The sequence below is a fragment of the Theropithecus gelada genome, chromosome 19 (genome assembly GCF_003255815.1).
Source record: "Theropithecus gelada isolate Dixy chromosome 19, Tgel_1.0, whole genome shotgun sequence".
Lineage (NCBI taxonomy): Eukaryota > Metazoa > Chordata > Mammalia > Primates > Cercopithecidae > Theropithecus > Theropithecus gelada.
In genome coordinates this window covers 2695926-2713155 of record NC_037687.1, presented here as the reverse complement: position 1 = coordinate 2713155, position 17230 = coordinate 2695926, and the positions used below count along the sequence as shown (strand labels likewise).

The 17230-nt window shown below is 48.1% G+C and overlaps 1 protein-coding gene across 2 annotated transcripts; it reads right to left on the bottom strand.

Moving 5' to 3' along the window:
- Positions 1-1232: 1232 nt before the first annotated feature.
- On the bottom strand, positions 1233-16789 carry ZNF555 (zinc finger protein 555). Of its 2 annotated transcripts, XM_025369245.1 has the most exons (5): positions 16648-16782; positions 5723-5849; positions 4781-4964; positions 2691-3750; positions 1233-2438 (listed from the first exon to the last, which is right to left on the bottom strand). In XM_025369245.1, exons 1-5 carry the CDS (start codon positions 16648-16650, stop codon positions 2181-2183), a joined length of 1632 nt encoding a protein of 543 aa, XP_025225030.1. In that variant the 5' UTR covers positions 16651-16782; the 3' UTR covers positions 1233-2180. The 2 variants fall into 2 exon arrangements, with proteins under 2 accessions (XP_025225030.1, XP_025225029.1); XM_025369244.1 differs by having other exon boundaries at positions 2097-3753; positions 16648-16789.
- Positions 16790-17230: the final 441 nt, after the last annotated feature.

Here is a 17230-nt window from a genome sequence, read left to right as displayed (position 1 = left end):
AAAATTAGAGTTATGCCGCTACAAGCTAAGGAGCTACCAGAAGCTAGGTGAGTTCTGAAACAGATCCTTCCCTAGCATCTTCAGAAAAAGCATGCTCCTGCCAATACCTTGTTTCTGGAGTTCTGGCTCCAGAACTGAGAAACAAAAAGTTTGTTTTCCTATGTCACCCAGTTTCTGTACTTTGTTATGGCAGCCCTGGGAAATTACTATAGTCTCTAAACAACTAATTTGAAAGCACAGTAAATAGGATATTTTTTTCTCTTTTTGCTTGTGAGATGGAGTCTTTCCCTGTCTCCCAGGCTGGAGTGTAGTGGTGCGATCTTGGCTCACTGCAACCTCCGCCTCCTGGGTTCAAGCAATTCTTCTGTCTCAGCCTCCCAAGTAGCTGGGGTTACAGGCACTCACCATCGTGCCTGGATAATTTTTGTATTTTGAGTAGAGATGGGTTTTCACCATGTTAACTCCTGACCTCAAGTGATCTGTCCACCTCAGCCTCCCAAAGTGCAGGGATTACAGGCGTGAGCTACCGTGCCCAGCTAAATAGGATATTTCTAAGAAATATCTACAGAAGGTTTTCCTTGAAACAAAATCCACATTATTTTTAATGACACATAATCAAACCTAATAATTTAATCTATATCAAGCAACTGCATTTAGCTCCGAGTAACAGAAATCTCCTGAAATCTAATATATGACAAAGGTATTTGTTCTCACATAGGACTGGGTTGGCACACTTAAAAATGCAATAGGGTACAAAGTCTCTTTTTTTTGTTTTGTTTTGTTTTTTTTGAGACAGAGTCTTGCTCTGTCGCCCCAGGCTGGAGTGCAGTGGCATGATCTCGGCTCACTGCAAGCTCCACCTCCCAGGTTCATGCCATTCTCCTACCTCAGCCTCCCGAGTAGCTGGGATTACAGGCGCCCGCCACCATGCCTGGCTAATTTTTTGTATTTTTAGTAGAGACGAAGTTTCTCCGTGTTAGCCAGAATGGTCTCAATCTCCTGACCTCGTGATCTGTCCGTCTCGACCTCCCAAAGTGCTGGGATTATAGGCATGAGCCACCGCGCCCGCCGTGTTGTTTTTCTTCTTTGGCTGCAACACTGTGGCTTTTGTGGTGGAATCAGGATCACAGAGCCACTGGAAGTATTACGATAACAAGGTGTTCACTATATAAATCAGACCCCATGCAAATGTGTTAAGATCTACAGAACGGGAGAATCAGAAGCTCAGAGACTGCCAAACAAGACAGTCTGACTCAGTGGTCAAGAGGTCATACAGGGTTTTGAGAAAAATCCAGACTGTAGGTGACTGACCACACAGGCATATCCCTGATACCAAGTTCATGGAGATGTCTGTGGAAGACTACACCTCTGACACAGTGGAAATCAAGCACTTAAGTGTTTCTTTTGATGGTACCCTTAATTGGCAGGAACAAGGATCTGGAAAATAAGCTGAAGTTTGATGTTCACGAAGCCCCTATGCATCTGTCTGTCTTCATTTAATGTGACCTCAAAAGCTCAGCAATGACTTCTTCTTCATTCTAAATTTCATTCAAGTTATTGCTATTGGTAAATTTGGACATGGAACCATAAAGGAAATGCATTGCAGCAAATGAAGTTCCTAACATTACCCACATTGACATAACAATGCAGAAGAACTATCTGGAACTCTGGATTTCTCTGTCATATCACAAGTCAAAGCCTACTGTCCAATTCACAATCACAAGCAAAGACAAACAGCAAAGGGCAAACATTAAAAATTACAATTCATTTAAGACTATACTCTTTAGACAACTTTGCATAATTACAAAATTCTGCCAACTACTTCTTAGAAAATGGAATAAGGGTCCTCTGGCCAAACAATAAAAATACTCCCAATAAGAAAGGTAGAAAATATAATAGATAAGTGATATCCAATACCTGCCACACTAGGTCAGTTACAATTTAAGACATTAAATAAAACTTGAACCTACTTGCATATTAAAAATGCACTTCAAATCATCCATAAGTCCAAAACACTCTAAGATGAAAGTTTTATTTACTGAATTGTAAGAAAAGAAACTACCTGTTAAAATTCATGTAGAATAGCTAAGAGTATCTGGAGAATTATTTTTCACCTAAATGTTTACTTGCAAATGAACTACAGACACACTCCTTAAGTGTCCACTTTCAGGATAAGGAACTCATAAAGGCAACACCATATTTACAACTTTGATCAGATCTCTCTCCTGGTGTGACTTTTCTGAAGCATTGCACATGAATTCATTTGTAGGAGGATGTTCCATATTACACTTATACTGTTTTTCTGTAGTGTGTATTCTCACATGTCGTCTTAAGGATGAGGAACAATTGAATGCTTTCCCACAATGCTTACATTGATAAGGTTTCTCTCCAGTGTGCAGTCTCATATGTATTGGTAAAGATGACGGCCATTTGAAGACCTTCCCACATACCTTACATTCATAGGGCTTCTCTACAGTGTGCGTTCTCACATGTTGTTGCAAAAGTTCAGGCCAACTGAAAGCTTTCCCACACTGCTTGCATTCATAGAGTTTCTCTGCAGTATGCCTTCTCATATGTTTTTGTAAGGATATGTGGCAATAGAACGCTTTCCCACATAGCTTGCATTCATAGGATTTGTCTTCAGGGTGCATTCTCACATGTTCTCGAAAGCAAGCGGATAAGCTGAAGGCTTTCCCACACTGCTTACATTCATAGGGTTTCTCCCTAGTGTGTGTCCTCATATGTTTTCGTAAAGATATGGGCCAATTGAAAGTTTTCCCACATTGCTTGCACTCATAGGGTTTCTCTCCAGTGTGCACTCTCATGTGTCCTCGAAAGGATGAGGGGTGACTGAATGCCTTCCCGCACTGGTTGCATTCATAGGGTTTCTCTCCACCATGAGTCCTTTCATGTCTTCGAAAGGACTGGGGATAAATGAAGGTTTTCCCACACTGTTTGCATTCGTAGGGTTTCTCTCCGGTGTGAATCCTCTCATGTCTTCGAAAGGACTGGAGATAAATGAAGGTTTTCCCACACTGTTTGCATTCGTAGGGTTTCTCTCCAGTGTGTGTTATCATGTGTCTTCGAAAAGTCGAAGAATAACTGAAGGCTTCCCCACATTCTTTACATTTATGTGGCTTCTCTCCAGTGTGTGAAATCATATGTCTTCGAAAAGTTGAGGAATAACTAAAGGCTTCCCCACATTCCTGACATTTATATGGCTTCTCGCCAGTGTGTGTTATTGTGTGTCTTCGAAACGTTGAGGAATAACTGAAAGCTTTCCCACATTCCTTACACTTATATGGCTTCTCTCCGGTGTGACTTCTGAGATGACTAGTAAGACTTGAGAAGTCAATGAAGGCTTTCCCACATTGTTTGCATTCGTAGGTTTTCTCAGCAGTGTGAATCCTTACGTGCCGATTGAGGGAGGAAGTACGAGGAAAGGTTTTCCCACATAATTTACACACATAGGGTCTCTCTCCATTGTGGGTTCTCACATGCATTCTTAGGTGTGAACGACAACTGTAAGCCTGCCCACATTCCTGGCACTGATATAGTTTGTGTCCAGTGTGAACTGTGATGGGACTCTTGAGGGATGTGCGGTGATGCATGAAGACTTTTCCGTACGTGTTGTATTCACACTGTTTTACTCCAGGTGGAATTTTCTTGTACAGATTAAGATGTGGAATCTGGCTGAAGGCTTCTCCACATTGATCGTTACTTTCACAGACTCTCTCCAACACATGATTTCTACTAAAAATGAGAAGCATGTTATTGGTTTAATAATGATTTGTTAGTATTTATTAGGAAGTATTGCATTTTAACCATTTTCACTGAAAGCATAGGTTTTTCACCCTATGTGAATTGTCTGAAAATGAAATAAACTGAATGCCCTGGAAGATGGTCTGACCACTGCCATTATTAAAACGGTGTTTCTTATGTATAGGGTTTCTTTTCTTTTCTTTTCTTGAGACAGAGTCTCACTCTGTTACCCAGGCTGGAGTGCAGTGGCACAGTCTCAACTCACTGCAACCTCTGCCTCCTGGGTTCATGCAATTCTGCCTCAGCCTCCCAAGCAGCTGGGATTATAGGCCTGCAGCACCATGCCCTACTAATTTTTGTATTTTTAGTAGAGACAGGGTTTCACCACGTTCGCCAGGCTGGTCTCAAACTCCTGGCCTCAAGTGATCTGCCCACCTCAGTCTCCCAAAGTGCTAGGATTATAGGCGTGAGCCACCATGCCTGGTCCAGGGTTTCTTGATAATGGTTTCCATCTGAATTATGTTTCTTTTTTTTTTTTTTTTTTTTGAGACGGAGTCTTGCTCTGTAGCCCGGGCTGGAGTGCAGTGGCCGGATCTCAGCTCACTGCAAGCTCCACCTCCCGGGTTTACGCCGTTCTCCTGGCTCAGCCTCCGGAGTAGCTGGGACTACAGGCGCCCGCCACCTCGCCCGGCTAGTTTTTTGTATTTTTAGTAGAGACGGGGTTTCACCATGTTAGCCAGGATGGTCTCGATCTCCTGACCTCGTGATCCGCCCGTCTTGGCCTCCCAAAGTGCTGGGATTACAGGCTTGAGCCACCGCGCCCGGCCCTGAATTATGTTTCTAATGTCACTTGCTGTCTATGTCACATTTAAAGAAATATTTTTTGTAAAAATTCTGTGGATTAAACAAATTTGGAGCTAGGCTTGTATGAGTTTTCTGTTGACTTGCTTTTTTAAAGTTTAATGACAGACTAAGATTCTCTCCTGAAATACTGTGTTCCCTTGTGAGTGCAACTCACCTGAGATTTCTCCCCTGCTTTGTGGGCTGATCTTCAATGCTAAGACTGTCCCAAATTTTTCCTAAAACAGAGGCCCAGGAAACATTTCTGGTGAACGCAGCTATTTTAGATTCCTTGGGTATTTTTTCTCCATAAATATCCTGCTGAGAAACTGACCCACTGGCCTTAAATTGAGTTTCATCATCTGAAATCAAAAAGTCAACAAATCATAAGAAGGCACTTGTTAGCTGAAAATGACACTGAGGAGTTTAGGTATCTCAGGACTTCATCAAACACAAAATGGTCAAAATGGTAAGCAACTCAATAAACATAGTATTGGTAAGCATAGAAAAATTATTTTAAAAAAATAATCACAGCCAGATGCAGTGGTTCACACCTGTAATCCCAGCACTTTGGGAGGCCAAGGCAGGCAGATCACGAGGTCAGGAGTTCAAGACCAGCCTGGCTGACATAGTGAAACCCCGTCGCTACTAAAAATACAAAAATTGGCTGGGCATGGTGGCACTCGCCTGGAATCCCAGCTACTTGGGTGGCTGAGGCAGATAACTGCTTGAACCCGGGAGGCAGAGGTTGCAGTGAGTCGAGACTGCACCACTGCACTCCAGCCTGGGCGATAGAGTGAGACTCCATCTCAAAAACAACAACAAACAAAAAAATCAAATTTTCACTGGCTTGCAAAAACAAACTTCACTAGGCCTCTCAAAGCTATATCCATAATGACGACATGAAGGGAGCTTTCCTTACAAAAAGAAAAAGCTGAAATACCAATTCTCATTCTCATGGAAAACCATTACATTCTAGCTCTATGACAGCTGTGACTATGTCTGTCTTATTTACCAATTTATTCCCTTTCCACATTCCAAGCCTTGGAACAGGTCTGATATGTAAGAAATACTTGTTCTCTAAGTAACTACGTGAAGGAAGGAATGATGTCATCCTTACCTACTGAGGCCAGGTTCTGAAAGGTCTCCAGCATCACATCTCTGTACAGGTCCCTCTGAGCAGAATCCAGCAAAGCCCACTCCTCCAGGGTGAAGTCCACAGCCACATCCTCAAAGACCACTGAGTCCTAAAACATTCAACATATTTATGAGACCGAGAGCCCAGCAGCATTGTACTTATATCGTATGCAGTTCAAAAAAGATTCTGTGGTCCCCGACATCTACGCTGTGACTCAGTTGTCACCCCTCTTCCTTCTGTCTACTCTACACTCACTTCCTCATAGATTTCACAGGACCGTTAACACACTGAATTTCTCTCTATACTTTTACTGTGACCAACTGAAGACATTACTCTCTATCAAAAGCATTCAGACCACATTGGAGGTATCAAACAAATGCTATATAAATGAAACAAATACTTGTATTTTAAGACCACCAGTCCCTTGTCACACAAACCGTTTCAGCTCCTCCCCTGCTGCACACATCATTCTGCACCACACAAAGCACAGGGTCAAAACTGAATGAAGTTTTATGGGATAAAAACACTGACGGACTGGGAACATTCTCTTCTGCTTCCTTCACCAAACATCAGGCCAAGGGGCCTAAGAGGACCCAAGTGGCAACAAAGGCCAGGTAGCCATAGCGTCTTAAAGAATGCCAGGTCCAACTGGCTGAAGGAAAACATTCTTTTGAGAAGTATTAATTTTAACTTGGAAACTAGAAATTATTCAGAAATTAGACCTTAGGAAAGACGAAAAAGACATGAGAACGAGGACCTCCACACATTCCCTATACTTGGAGCCTCAGTGATGGAAGCCCAACAATTAATTCTGGGTTCTGTCTCTCTCGCACGCTCTCTCTCTCATACACACAGGCACACTCACTCAATAAGTATGCACAGAGTGAGGTGTACACAACGTCAAAACAGTTCTTTTCACCGGAGCCAAAAAAAAGTATTCTTGGGCTGGGTGTGATGGCTCACGCCTGTAATCCTAGTACTTTGGGAGGCCAAGGCCGGCAGATCATTTGAGGTCAGGAGTTCAAAACCAGCCTGGCTAACATGGTGAAACCCCATCTCTACTTAAAAAAAAAAAAAAAAAAAAAAATTAGCAGCGCATGGTGGTGCATGCCTGTAGTCCCAGCTACTTGGGAGGCTGAGGCACAAGAATTGCTTGACCCTGGGAGGCAGAGGTTGCAGTGAGCTGAGATCATGCCACTGCACTCCAGCCTGGGTGATAGAGCAGAACTCAGTCTCAAAAAAAAAAAAAAAAAAAAAGTATTCTTGCTACCCTTAAGTTTAAGAGTCCCACTTTGCAAAGGAGTAAACTGAAGTCCAAACCATTTGATTACAAATTTTCCACGGTTATAAAAGACATAAAGGACTCAATAGTGCCTTCCTAGAAAATTCTGTGTCTCAAAAATTCCAGGAGGAAAAAAAAATAAAAAGAAAAATAAAAAATTCCAGGAGGAAGTGATTCCTCACGTATCACTCTAGAGGCTGCACTCTCAATTTCTCATTTCCATATTGTTTTTTTTTTTTTTTTGAGACGGAGTCTTGCTCTGTAGCCCGGGCTGGAGTGCAGTGGCCGGATCTCAGCTCACTGCAAGCTCCGCCTCCCGGGTTTGCGCCATTCTCCTGCCTCAGCCTCCGGAGTAGCTCGGACTACAGGCGCCCGCCACCTCGCCCGGCTAGTTTTTTGTATTTTTAGTAGAGACGGGGTTTCACTGTGTTAGCCAGGATGGTCTCGATCTCCTGACCTCGTGATCCGCCCGTCTCGGCCTCCCAAAGTGCTGGGATTACAGGCTTGAGCCACCGCACCCGGCCCTCATTTCCATATTGTATATTGGGCACAGGTGCATGGAAACCCCAAGATGCCCAGTTCCTTCAAACCTGCTTTCTGAGAAAGATCAACTTGTTACTTACCATCTATCAGCAGGAGACAAAAGACGGTCACACAGCAATTCTGATGCTAGAACATCCCTATTCACAGAGCAGCAGAGTACCTACAGGACCCTCGTACTGGCACGGGATAATGTGAGCTCCCTGGGTCAGCCTTAATTGCCCACAGTACAGTATTTGCAGTGTATTTTAATAATAAAGTTCCTATCATGCAGAAAGAAGTTAACATTGCGGGCCTTAGACTCTATCTTTAGGAAGGCTTTCCGGCAATGTTGCCCTTAGCTGGTGTCTGGGAACCTGGGTTTTGGGAAGGTTCGCACCACCCTAATTCAGATTACTCATGGTGCAAACACTACTGTTAATGCTGGACAACTGCTTTCCTTCTGGAAATGGAATCTGTGTACACACCAGGCAGGGGATGCTTATGTGATGAGCCAGCAGTAAAAGTCCTGGACACTGGCCAGACACAGTGGCTCCTACCTGTCACCCCAGCACTTTGGGAGGCTGAGGCAGGCGGATCACTTGAGGTCAGAAGTTTGAGACCAGCCTAGTCAACATGGTGAAACCCCATCTCTACTAAAAATACAAAATTAGCCAGGCATGGTGGCCCGTGCCTGTAATCCCAGCTATTTGGGAGGTTGAGGCATGGGAACAGCTCCAACCCGGGTGTGGAGGTTGCAGTGAGTCAAGATGGTGCCACTGCACTCCAGCCTGGGCAACAGAGTAAGACTTCATCTAAAAAAAACTCCTGGGCACCGAGTCTCCAATGAGCTTCTTTGGTGGACATTTCACAGGTGTTGTCACGACTCATTGCTGGGGGAATGAGGTGCGTTCTGCATCCACTGGGAAAGGACTCTGAAAAGCTTCATTGGGTTTCTTTTGCACGTCCCCCCATGTGCCTTTTCCCAGTGCTGATTTTGCTGCGTGTCCTTTTGTTGTATCAAATCATAGTCATCAGTATGACTGTACGTGGAGCCCTGTGAATCCTACTAGCAGGGTGCGGGGTGGTCCTGGGGATGCTGACACCGTTGGCATCGGAGGTGGGATTTGCTAGAATGAGCCTGACTCACTGAAATATGGCAAAAGCACTGTTTGGGAAAAGGACGGATGAAGGGGTAAGGATGGTAAGCCTCTGGGGCCAGCGTGGCGTATGGAGCCTATTCATGGTATGAAACAACAGCTGAGCTGTCTGCTATGAGAGTTAACGGTTGATGGAGGGAGAAATGACAGACGTAGCTCCAGTGGGATGGGCTTGCTGGATGTCCTCGCTGCTCTGGGCCATGCAGGCCGTGAGACAAGAAAACAAAGAGCAGCCTTTGGTTTTTGTTCTCTCCTCCAGATAGGAGAAAGGGCCCCCGAGTTCTGAAAGGTAAGCTTTGGGTGAGGAAAATGGTAAAAGTTTGTGCTGCATTGGGAGGGAAAGAAAGTTAAGTCAATTCCCAAGGCTGGAGCGTAATTTTAGGTAAACTCTGGGGAAGCAGGGGACACTCCAGGCTTTTTTTTTTTTTTTTTTTTTTTCTGAGACGGAGTTTTGCTGTGTTGCCCAGGTTGGAGGGCAGTGGCATGATCTTGGCTCACTGCAAACTCCACTTCCCAGGTTCATGCCATTCTCCTGCCTCAGCTTCCCGAGTGGCTGGGACTACAGGTGCCCGCCACCACGCCTGGCTAATTTTTTGTATTTTTAGTAGAGACGGGGTTTCACCGTGTTAGCCAGGATGGTCTCGATCTCCTGACCGCATGATCTGCCCGCCTCAGCCTCCCAAAGTGCTGAGATTACAGGCGTGAGCCACCGTGCCCGGCCACTCCAGGCTTTTTTAAAAACCTGCTGCTGGTTAAAAAAAAGGCTGGAGTGTTCCCTGCTTCCCCCTGGTTTACCTCCTGACCAGCCATGGTCTTCCCTGCTAGCAGAATGCCATCCCTGTAAATGCTGAACTGCCAGCGGTTTGTTGTGAAGTGGTCCCCAGAAAGATATGTCCATGTCCTAATTCCTGGTAGCTGTGACTATAACCTTATCTGTAAATAGGGTCCTTGCAGATGTCATCAATTAAAATGACACCAACTAATCCAATGGGCCCTGGTGTCTTTCTAAGAGGAAAATGCCACATGAAGACAGAAACACACACGGAAGGTGGCCATGTGAAGATGGAAGGAGAGACTGGAATTATGGTGCCACAAGCAAAGGAACACCTGGGGCTACCAGAAGCTCCAAGAGATGAGGAATACTACTGCATCGGCATGTGTGATAAAAATGACAGAAAATGGCAAAAAAAAAAAAAAAAAAAAAAGTCTTTGTCATTTTAAAAACACTACAGGGATCATCTCAATCAGTTTTTTTTTGTTTGTTTTTTTTAAGTGACAGACACAACATCCTTGCTTTTTGCCCCTGGTGCATGAACTGGAATTTAAACTCTAAGTATTAGAAATAAGATCAGGTATCCATAACTGATTTTTTTTTTTTTTTGAGACGTAGTCTTGCTCTGTCGCCCAGGCTGGAGTGCAGTGGCGCAATTTCAGCTCACTGCAGGCTCCGCCTCCCGGGTTCACGCCATTCTCCTGCCTCAGCCTCCCCAGTAGCTGGGACTACAGGCGCCTGCCACCTCACCCGGCTAGTTTTTTTGTATTTTTTTTAGTAGCGATGGGGTTTCACTGTGTTACCCAGGATGGTCTCGATCTCCTGACCTCGTGATCCGCCCGTCTTGGCCTCCCAAAGTGCTGGGATTACAGGCTTGAGCCACTTTTCTATGTTTTTTAGTAGAGATGGGGTTTCACCATGTTAGCCAGGATGGTCTCGATCTCCTGAACTTGTGATCCGCCCGTCTCGGCCTCCCGAAGTGCTGGGATTACAGGAGTGAGCCACCGCGTCTGGTCCACAACTGATTTTTACTATCATTTTTCCTATTGGAGGTTCAGGGAAAATGGAAACAAATGAAGAGAGAGGCAATCTCTAAGTGGGGATGTACTTTTGGAATCTTAAGTAGTAGTTTTTAGTTTGTTAATGTGCTTTTATGAAAACCTATTTCTGACGACCTTAAGAGTTGATGGTTTTCAAGCCAGATGTGCATATTTTTAGCTGAATCAATTTGGACGTTAAGACTCAGGAGACCAAAAGGGCTTAGGAAACTCTTGCAACGTGATCTTGGCACACCGCTGTCCAACCCAGCAATACCCAGGCTGTACTGCTGCAGAAGAAAAGCCTCAGTGTTTTACAGAATTCTGAACTCAGAGCCCAGCAGCCTGGACTTGACTCTAAGCTAAAACCTAACACTGCCCACTCTACTTCATCCTCACTATGTCCACTGCTACCTCAGCCTTCACTGTGCTGACCTGACAGCAGGGCTAGGCTCAATGAACACGCCTCTAATTCAGGAAACAGTGCAACTGCAGAGCTAGACACTCCCGGGTAAGGCAGTGAACTACGAAAAACATCAGGGGTGCTGGCTGGTCTGTCTGGCTCACTCGCAGCTGCCCACAGTGAAGGACTCGTTTGACCCTGGATGGCAGTGTCTGAAATCAAGCTGCTCTTTTCGGAGCCATGACCGAAGCGTTCCCTCTTCCTGAAGGAAACGTCGCACGCGGCTGTGAGTGCCCTGGATTCAGGTTGGCTGCTAAGCCTCCGATCACACCCCACAGTCCTGAGACAGCAGCAAGTGGCCCCAGTTCCTGAACTTTCCACAAAGGACACCTCCGGGTGTCGTCCATACTGGAGAGGTGAATGAACTGGTATCACAGACACGCACAACTGCTTATAAGTGATGCCTCGGGCAGAGCCTCTGAAACTGAGGACTACACTGAGTGATTCTGTTTACACTGAACCCTAGGACAGGAGCCCGCAGTGGGAGGTCACGCTGGGGGCCCTCCTAACCCGACTGCCTGACCGGTGTGAAGTCCTGCTTGGGGTGTCCCAACCATTGCAAACAATGTGCTTCCAAGGGGACTGACCCCTGTCCCCTTGGGGGGGACTTATTTTGTACTTACCCTGGCACTCAGGGCACTGCCTTGTCCCTGGAAGGCACTCAGGTCTAAGTTCGACTTACTGGCCAGAGCTACGCTGTGCAGGAACTGGTGCCTCTCTCCAGTAAAAAACAGTAATGGGGGCGGGAAGAGAATAATACAGAAACTTCATAAGCCACCTCGTTTTCTAAGACCTTTGTGGTCCAAACATATGAACAAAAGCTCAACACCACTAATCATCAGAGAAATGCAAATAAAAAGCACGATAAGATACCATCTCACGCCAGTCAGAAGGGCTGTTATTAAAAAGTTAAAAAATAACAGATGTTGGCAAGGCTGTTAAAAGGAATGCTTATACGTGGTTGGTGGGAATGTAAATTAGTACAACCTCTAAGAAAACCAGTGTGGAGATTTCTCAGAGAACTAAAAACAGAACTACCATTCAGTCCAGCAGTCCCACTACTGGGCGTCCACCCAAAGGAAAAGACACCATTCCACCAAGAAACACATCACCTGTGTGTTCACTGCAGCAGCTTCACAGCAGCAAAGGTATGGAGTCAACCTAGTGACCACAGACAGCGGACTGAAGAAAATGTGGTCCATCTACACCATGGAATACGACACAGCCACAAGAAAGAATGAAATCGTGACCTTTGCAGCAACATGGATGCAGCTGGAGGCCATTATCCTCAGCAAACTGATGCAGAAACAGAAAACCAAATATGGCATGTTCATTCTTATAAGTGGGAAGTCAAACTTGGGTACACATGGACATAAAACTGGAAACAATAGACGCTGGGGATTCCAAATGGAGGGACCAGGGGGAAAGGGCTGACAAACTTCCTCATGGCTACAATGTCCACTATCTGGGTGACAAGCTCAATGGAAGCCCAAACCTCAGCATCATACAATATTCCCTTGTAACCTGCACATGTGCCCCATGAATCGGAAATAAAAATGGAAATTAAAAAAGTAGTAATTCTGGCTGGGCACGGTGGGTGGCTCCCATCTGTAATCCCAGCACTTTGGGAGGCCGAGGTGGGCGATCACGAGGTCAGGAGATCGAGACCATCCTGGCTAACACGGTGAAACCCCGTCTCTACTAAAAATACAAAAAATTAGCCGGGCGAGGTGGCGGGTGCCTGTAGTCCCAGCAACTCGGAAGGCTGAGGCAGGAGAATGGCGTGAACCCGGGAGGCGGAGTGTGCAGTGAGCTGAGATCGCGCCACTCCTCTCCAGCCTGGGTGACAGAGAGAGACTCCGTCTCAAAATAATAATAATAATAATAATAATAATAATAATAATAATAATTCCATTGCAGCCAATGCAGCCAATGGAATTTACCTTAACTGGCTAAGTCCAGGAGCCCTAAAGAGCACAAGTGAAATCAATACTGCAGTGTGGTCTCATCCTACTTCATAGGGTCCTCCCATAATTCTGTGGTAAAAGACCCCTGTCCAGTGGCCTAGGGCGTGGACTGCAGGAAGTGCCAACCCAAAGACCTGAGGGCCCCTAACCTTAGAAAGTGCTGCCTGCAAAGCTGGCCCCTGGCTGGCCTAAGGGAGCCAGGATTTGGGGAGGGTTGTCCTCCCGATAGAGGAGTTGTTGACTGTGCTGAAACTGTTTACGCAACAATGTGTTTACCCTAAAGATCTGCTTTCCTCCTGGGTGTCTGAAATCTTGGCACAGCCAGGCACAGGGTACCTCTGTGACCAGCTGCCAATTTTAAAACACTCTGGTTGGGGGCATGGTGGTTCACACCTATAATCCCAGCACTCTGGAAGGCTGAGGTGGGCAGACCACCTGAGGTCAGGAGTTCGAGACCAGCCTGGCCTACATGGCGAAACCCTGTATCTACTAGAAATACATAAAGATGGCCAGGCGCAGTGGTTCCCGCCTGTAATCCCAGCACTTTGGGAGGCAGAGGTGGGCGAATCACAAGGTCAGGAGTTCGAGACTAGCCTGGCCAATATGGTGAAACCTCGTCTCTACTAAAAACACAAAAATTAGCCGGGCATGGTGGCAGGTGCCTATAATCCCAGCTACTCGGGAGGCTGAGGCAGGAGAATTGCTTGAACCCAGGAGGCAGAGGTTGCAGTGAGCCAAGTTCCTGCCATTGCACTCCAGCCTGGGCGAAAAGGGCGAAACTCCCTCTAAAAAAAAAAAAAAGAGAGAGAGAGACCGAGAGAGGAAAGAAAGAGAGAGAAAGGAAAAAAAGAAAAGAAAAGGAAGAAAAATTAGGCAGGCCTGGTGGCAGGTGCCTGTAGCCCCAGCTACCTGAGAGGCTGAGGCAGGAGAATCGTTTGAACCCAGGAGGCAGAGATTGCAGTGAGCTGAGACAGCACCACTGCGCTCCAGCCTGGGCAATAGAGTGAGACCCTGTCTCAAAACAAAACAAAACAAAAACAAAAACAAAGTAAAGGAACACAGCCCTGAGGCAGCCCCTGTGTTTGGGGAAATCTCATCAGTGCCAGGGCCAGCATTACAGATGATGAACACTTGAATATATGGAGCCGGGACAAATCGTCATCTAAACAAGAAAAATCTCTTGTATTCTACCTATTTCAGGAACACAAAAAATGTATTATAGAATTAAGGAAAGGGTACTGCAGTATTGGAAGCAGAACAGAATCATCCACTGTCAAAAATTCTCTACCATGTCAAGGAGAATAACTGACATTTTGGTAAATTTTTATAATTTATCCGCAACATGTTTCATGGCAATGTATTCATTTTTCTGCACCTATGGTGAAAAGGAGATTTTCTCTATTTCTCTGAGATTCTCCTCCCCAGTAACATTTTGAAGTCTAGGCCCTGGAATCCTATTTGTTGTCATTCAAAAGAAAAGAACAAGGCTGGTGGAGGTAGGAGAATCACCTGAGCTCAGGAGTTTGAGACCAGCCTGGGCAACAAAGTGAGCCCCCATCCCTAAAAACAAAAAAATACAAAAACTTAGGCAGGCATGGTGGTACACACCTGGAGTCCCTGTGTTCAGGAGGCTGAGGCAGGAAGATTGCTTGAGCCCAGGAGGTGGAGGGTGCAGTGAGCTGTGATCGCCAACACTGCACTCCAGCATGGGCAACAGAGCTCTCAAAAAAATAATAGTAATAAAAGAAAAAAGAAAGTAGGGGCCGGGCGCGGAGGCTCAAGCCTGTAATCCCAGCACTTTGGGAGGCCGAGACGGGTAGATCACGAGGTCAGGAGATCGAGACCATCCTGGCTAACACGGTGAAACCCCGTCTCTGGTAAAAAATACAAAAAACTAGCCGGGCGAGGTGGCGGGCGCCTGTAGTCCCAGCTACTCGGGAGGCTGAGGCAGGAGAATGGCGTAAACCCGGGAGGCGGAGCTTGCAGCGAGCTGAGATCTGGCCACTGCACTCCAGCCTGGGCGACAGAGCGAGACTCCGTCTCAAAAAAAGAAAAAAGAAAAAAGAAAGTAACAGATCTGAGAAACTTACTACACACACTTCAGGGAATGTTTAACAAATGGAATGTAAGACGAACATTTTAATTTTTTTCCTGAAACTCACCCTGTTGGAATTATTATTATTATCATTTTTTGAGACGGAGTCACACTCTGCCGCCCAGACTGGAGTGCAATGGAGCGTTTTCGGCTCACTGCAAGCTCCACCTCCCGGGTTCACGCCATTCTCCTGCCCCAGCCTCCCGAGTAGCTGAGACTACAGGCGCCCGCCACCACGCCCAGTTTATTTTTGTATTTCTAGTAGAGATAGGGTTTCTCCATGTTGGCCAGGCTGGTCCCCAACTCCTGATCTCAACTAATCTGCTCACCTCGGCCTCCCAAAGTGCTGTGCTGGGATTACAGGCGTGAGTCACCGCGCCCGGCCTGGAAATATTTTATCTTCCAACTTCTATTAATTAAATGTACGTTTCACTTACTAAAAACTGAGACCTGAAAAAGTGAAAATCTTTTCACAGTGACAAACCCAGGGAGGGGTCAAGTCTGGCCAGGCTAACACGAGGGACGCCCTCCCACCCCCAATTCAGGTGTTCCCTCACCAAGGAATCCCATTGCTAGGATTCAAAACTGATCTGAGAAACTTCCTGAAATCCACAGTTTCCAGGGAACCGTGAAAGAATATATTTCCGTGGTTTTAGCCCCCTCATCTGCAGTCAGTTGCTACAGCAGTCCGAGGACACTAATGCACCAGCCTCCCGGGCGTCCCCGCTGTGGGTCTGCGGCGTTTGCTTTTGGGGTCCTCGCTCTCCCTTGTTTCTCTAGTCACTTCAGTTACTCTTCCTTGTGTGTGAGAACCCAGGGACGACCAGGAACCCTTGTTTTTTTCCCCCTTACTACCCCAGGCATCTTGGGGTCAGAGGGGACAAGAAGTCCCCAAGAAGGAAAACTGGGACTCGGGAGGAAACCTCGCGCGCCCCAGGCCCCAGGGGCTGCCTTTGCAAGTTGGGGCTCCAGAGACGCCCCCAGCCCGCCCCCGGCGGCTCCGTTGAGGTCCCCACCGCTCCTGGGCTGTCCCGGGAGGAGCCCGGGGTCCCCCAGAGACCGCAGCCGGGGGCGCGGGGTCTCCCAGGAGCTGAGCCGCGGGAGCGCGGGTGGAGGCGGCACCGACCAGGGACCCGCACCCCAGGAGGCCCCGCGGCGTAGGAGGCCCCGCGGCGTACGCCCCAGGGCGGGTCCCGGGGGAGCCAAGGACCGCACCGCGGGGTCTCGGGCGACTCTGCCTCCCGCGACCCGGGCGTCCCGAAGCCGCAGCCAAACGCTCAGAGGCGCCGCGGCCCCGGGCGGGGCGTGGGGGTCGGGAGCGCAGGGACGCGGAAGCCCCGGGACGACGGGGAGGGGGTCGGGCTCCGGGCGCCGCTTCCCGCTCTGCAGCCTCGGGGCCAGAGGCGGGCGGGGATCCGAGGCTTGGAGAGCCCTAGCCGCGGCCTCAGCGCGGGAGGCGGGGCCAGGCGGGACCCCCGGGGCCCAGGCGCTCGTCCTGCGCCGCCCTCGCCGCGGACGCCCCGCGCGTCCCTCAGCTCATCCCAGCCGCGGTCTCAGGCGGCCGCCGCTTCCTGCCGCCCCGCACCGGGATAGTCTCCCGCGCCGCACTCACCATGTCCCGGGGCGATTTCTCCGCTACCGGCGCAGGTGAGCAAGACAGGAACAGGGACGCCGGGGACCGCTAGGGGCAGGCGGGACACTCACGGCTAGGAGGACGGAGACGTCCCGTCCCAGGGGCCTGATTGGACAGAGCTTGGGGAGCCGCGCCTCTCATTGGACAGTGCTGCCAACGTCAGCGACTCTGATTGGAGAACTCCCCGGTCCCTCCCCTGGCGCTGTAATTGGGAAGGTCACGGATTCAGATTGGGCGCCCCTGATTGGATAGTCGCCTCGGCCCCGCCCCTGCCCATCCTGACTGGCTAGTTTCCTAGGACCCACCCCTGCCGCCTGAGTGACGGGAGCGATGCGAACACGCGTGGCTGTCCCGCCCGGCGGGGACATTGGCTTCTGGGCAAACTGGTTCCAGCCCGAGGCAGACCCGCCCTCTCCCGGCAGCTCGGGCGCCCCGCCCGCGTCCTCCCCTGGGACGGGCGTGGTAACTCCAGACTCAGTTTCTCCACGGAGCAACCCCTTGTCCGGCCAGGATGTGGAGACCAGCGGCCGGCCTGGGCCTCGCAGGGCGAGCGGGGGCTTGG